Raw genomic sequence first — 4,522 nt, forward strand, 5'->3', positions numbered from 1 at the left:
AGATTCGGAACCTGAATTGAATTCAAGCGGTCTGATCCGATTCCACCTTTAATTAAGCTCATAACCAAAACCGAACCGGATCATTTCTTCGTAATTAGTTATGTTAAACGCATTTTATAATCAAAAGGCTACTTCCATGCTTGCCATGCCCAACTTTTAACTATTCATCATGTTTTACAAAATGACAATTATCTTTCAAACAAAATCCGAGATCTTATCGATCAAATTTATAAGATCAAATTTGTGAAACGAATCTCGAATCTTTATCTAATTTATGGAAAATTACTCTTAAAGAACATAAAAGCTTTCATTATTGAGATCCGTACTTTATTTGGGTAATAACACAACACGAAACAGTAATATTTAGTACTCCAAAAACACTCTCCGATGCCATATGCAAACTCAACATTGCCACAGCCAAGTGCCTTGATCTTGGACAGGGAACCCCAAATTGCATGAATTTGGCTGCAAATCATCGTAAGATTGAAGTTCAAGTTTAGGCAAGCATGATGAGGATGGTAATAGCCTCCTCCTGATATTGTCATCTTCATCAGAAGCGTATGGCTCAGTAGCATGTGAAGAATCAGTGGGTTCGGCCACCAAAACCGAGTCGGTGTAACGTGGGCTGTCGGAGTCGAAAACGTCGCTCCTCGCCGAGCTTGATGCATCTTCTTGCTTGCAAGCCATGACTGTTGCGGCATTTGGTGCAATAATTGGCTTCTTTGTAGGTTGGAAGTCCAGTGGGCTCGTGGGATCAAATGGTTCCATCTTGGGTAACTTCTCCTCGAGAAAATGAACCTATCGTGGAACAAAACTTGTGAGAAACAAACGATTTCGCTATTTACTTATAGAGAAGTCCTTGGAAAAGTACTCTAGCTTGCACTCTCAAAATAGGTGGGATTTTGCACATAAAGTTCAAAAACTGTTCAATTATTGCAACAAAGAGATGATACCTCGATCTTCAATCTCTCGTTTTCTTTGTAAAGGGCATCATAATCCTCCTTGAGTAGATCGAAACTTGCTTTTAAAGAGTCATACTCTTTCTCTAGCTGCTTCGTTTTGTACCGGGCTCGTCGGTTCTGAAACCAAATGGCTACTTGCCTAGGCTGCAAACCAAGTTCTTCAGCAAGTTTGACCTTCCTCTCAGGTTCAAGTTTGTTTTCCAAATCAAAACTTTTTTCAAGAAACTGGACTTGCTCCGGTAGGAGCCGTCTCTTTTTCTCCTGATGTCGGAAACATTCGTCAAAATCCTCGTTGCCGTTGTCTGATTTATCGTCAATCTTTGATAGGAAAGGCTTCTCGAAATTGTTTTTGCCTTGAATATCTTCGAAGTTCAGCATTGTGGTAGAACCTGAATCAGAGAACAAATCTTGATCAAGATTAGGAGTTTAATTTTCAGTTTTCGTATACTTTTTTTCGTTTCAACTAGCCTGTCTCTTCATATAGAAACTTGATTTCACAAAAGCTGTTTTTTTTAATACATGAACACAATATTCAACACTCAACAGAGTATATATATACATGTCAGCACAAAATCTCAAATTCCAAAATAAGAATCTCAGATCAAAGGTATTTAAATCTCATACAAAAAAGCGAGTGCTAGCTAGAAAAATATGCAGATGGATCTAAAAATGGCAGCAAACAGCCTATGAAGAGAAACTCAAGAAAAATAACAAAAATGCAAAAACCGAAGCTCATTTGCATAGCATTCACCTAGAAAAGAAGGGGAAGAAGAATCTGAAACCCAGAAGGAGTCAAGAACCTCAGGAGCACCAGAAATCCTTTCATTCTTCGACAAACCATTTGTCATCTCACCCTCCATAGCCCTTGCTCAAGAAGATTGAATTTTTTTTTATCAAAAAATTCAAACACACATCACTTTTTGCCCAACTTTAGGACAAATTTCAAGACAAGTGACGCAAGAAAGTTGAACTTGAGCAGCGTAACTTTGATTCGGACGTTCAAGAGTTACGAGGGCTGAGACCCATTACTCAGCAGATGCCTACGAGAGAGGTCTGATTAACGAAAACTATGCAGAGAGAGAGAGCGAGAGAGAGAGAGAGAGAGTCTTTGTATGGGAAGAAGTGCTCGAATGCTCGATTGGGATCATAACATGCTACTTCTTTCTTGCTAGGTAGAACTGGTACACTTGGAATTTCCGGATTGCCCTTATTTTATAAGAGGCAAACAAATTGGGTTCGGGTTTTAGGTACAAAGGGAAAATCAAAATTTTATCCGCGTCTACTATTTGATTTAATTTTACAAAATTTTAAACTAAAATTAAATTATTGTTGTAAATAGTAGAGAATATAGAAAAGAGAGAATGATTTTTTTGTGTCATAGATCTCAACCACACACACTCCCGACTTGCTTCATGCATTACAATGATCTCAGAGTGATTTGAAGACGTCGCTGTTAAGGATTGCTTCACCGACTTCCATGATATAGCAGTGTCTCCTCGTGTAAACACATAACATGTCTGGGATTTAGCTTTATGTGGATCAGAAAGATATCATGCATCTGCATATCCGACTAAAGGAGACATTGATTTTGTCGAATAAAATAATCCCATATCAATTGTACCCCGAAGGTAACGAAATATGTGTTTTACACCATTCCAATGTCTTCGGGTTGGACATGAGTTATATATCGCTACAAGATTAACAGAAAATGATATATCTGGGCGAGTACAATTTGCGAGATATGACAGTGCACCAATGGCACTTAGATATGGTACTTCTGGACCAACGATTTTTTCTCCATTTTCAGTTGGTCGAAAAGGATCTTTGTTAGCATCAAGTGATCGAACAAACATTGGTGATGCTAATGGGTGTGCCTTGTCCATGTAAAAGAGCTTTAATATTTTTTCTGTATATGATGATTGATGAACAAATATTCCCTCTTGCAAATGTTCAATCTGCAATCCGAGGCAAAATTTTGTCTTTCCTAAATCTTTCATCTCAAACTCATTTTTCAAGTAATTGGCAGTTTTAGTAAGCTCTTCTGAAGTGCCAATAAGATTTAGATCATCAACATATACTGCCACAATTGCAAAACCCTCATCTGTTCTTTTTATAAAAGCGCATGGACAAATAACATTATTTGTGTATCCTTCTTTTAACAAATATTCACTAAGACGATTGTACCACATGCGACCAGATTGCTTTAATCCATATAAGGATTTATGCAGTTTTATTGATAACATAGCCTTGGGCGCTTCACCATTTTCTTTCGATAGTTTGAATCCTTCAGGCACTTTCATATATATATCACTATCAAGTGAACCATAAAGATAAGCAGTTACAACATCCATAAGTCGCATATCAAGAGTTTCTGATACTGCTAAACTGATTAGGAATCGAAAAGTAGTGGCATCCATCACAGGTGAATATGTTTCCTCATAGTCAATTCCAGGTCTCTGCGAGAAACCTTGGGCTACGAGTCGGGCCTTGTATCTTACAATTTCACCATTTTCATTCCTGTTTCGTACAAAAACCCATCTGTATCCTACTGGGATTACATTTTCAGGTGTTCGTACTACAGGTCCAAACACTTTATGTTTTTCTAGTGAGTCTAATTCAGTTTGTATGGCCTTCTTCCACTTTGGTCAATCATCTCTTTGTTGACAATCCTTAACGGATTGTGGTTCTGGGTCTTCATTATGTATGATGTCAAGGGCGACATTTAGGGCAAAGACATTGTCAACAATTGTGTTATTTCGATCCCACAATTTTCGAGATGATATATAATTTATTGAAATCTCATTATTTTCATGAGAATTTGATTCTTCAGGAATAATATTATCCAAGTTTGGTTCATTGATCTCTCTTACTATATCATCCAAGATTTCTTCTTCGGGAGCTTTTGAATTTTTTTTCTCTTGTACCTTCTTTTTCGAGGTACAATATCCTTTGAACCAATTGGTCGACCACGCTTCTGGCGTATTTTAGATTCATTTGCAGGTTGAATAATAGCTGGTCCTACGGGGACATCAATTTTTACAGGGGTATTCTCTGCATGTATATGTGACTTTGTCACATTCTTTGTATTAACAAAAGCATCGGGCAATTGATTTGCAATTCTTTGCAAGTGAATGATTCTTTCAACTTCTTGCTCACATTGATTATTTCGAGGATCATAATGAGATAGTGTTTTCTCATTCCAACAAATCTTTTGTTGTTCTTCGGGACACAACTTTATTTCTCCTAGATTTGGAAATTCCAATTCATCGAAGTGGCAATCTGCAAATCTCGCAGTAAACAAATCTCCTGTTAAAGGTTCCAAAAATCTAATAATAGATGGTGAATCATATCCCACATAAATCCCAAGTCTACGTTGTGGGCCCATTTTGGTTCGCTGTGTAGGTGGGAGATGGACTTGTACTGCACAACCAAATACTCGAAGGTGAAAAACATCAGGCTCTCGACCATAAGCAAGTTGTAAGGGTGAGTATTGGTGATAATTAGTTGGCCTTATACGAATCAATGATGCAGCATGTAATATGGCATGTCCCCACACAGTT

At 37.6% G+C, this 4,522-nt stretch overlaps 1 protein-coding gene across 1 annotated transcript; it reads right to left on the reverse strand.

Annotated features, from left to right (window-relative positions):
* Window positions 1-288: 288 nt before the first annotated feature.
* Window positions 289-2,139, reverse strand: LOC142543480 (homeobox-leucine zipper protein HAT5-like). The gene is made up of 3 exons (XM_075650773.1): window positions 1,714-2,139; window positions 954-1,351; window positions 289-798 (listed from the first exon to the last, which is right to left on the reverse strand). The coding sequence occupies exons 1-3, from the start codon at window positions 1,820-1,822 to the stop codon at window positions 403-405; spliced, it is 903 nt and encodes a 300-aa protein (XP_075506888.1). The 5' UTR covers window positions 1,823-2,139; the 3' UTR covers window positions 289-402.
* Between the last annotated feature and the right edge of the window lie 2,383 nt (window positions 2,140-4,522).

The sequence above is a fragment of the Primulina tabacum genome, chromosome 4 (genome assembly GCF_025594145.1).
Source record: "Primulina tabacum isolate GXHZ01 chromosome 4, ASM2559414v2, whole genome shotgun sequence".
NCBI classification, from domain to species: Eukaryota; Viridiplantae; Streptophyta; class Magnoliopsida; order Lamiales; family Gesneriaceae; genus Primulina; species Primulina tabacum.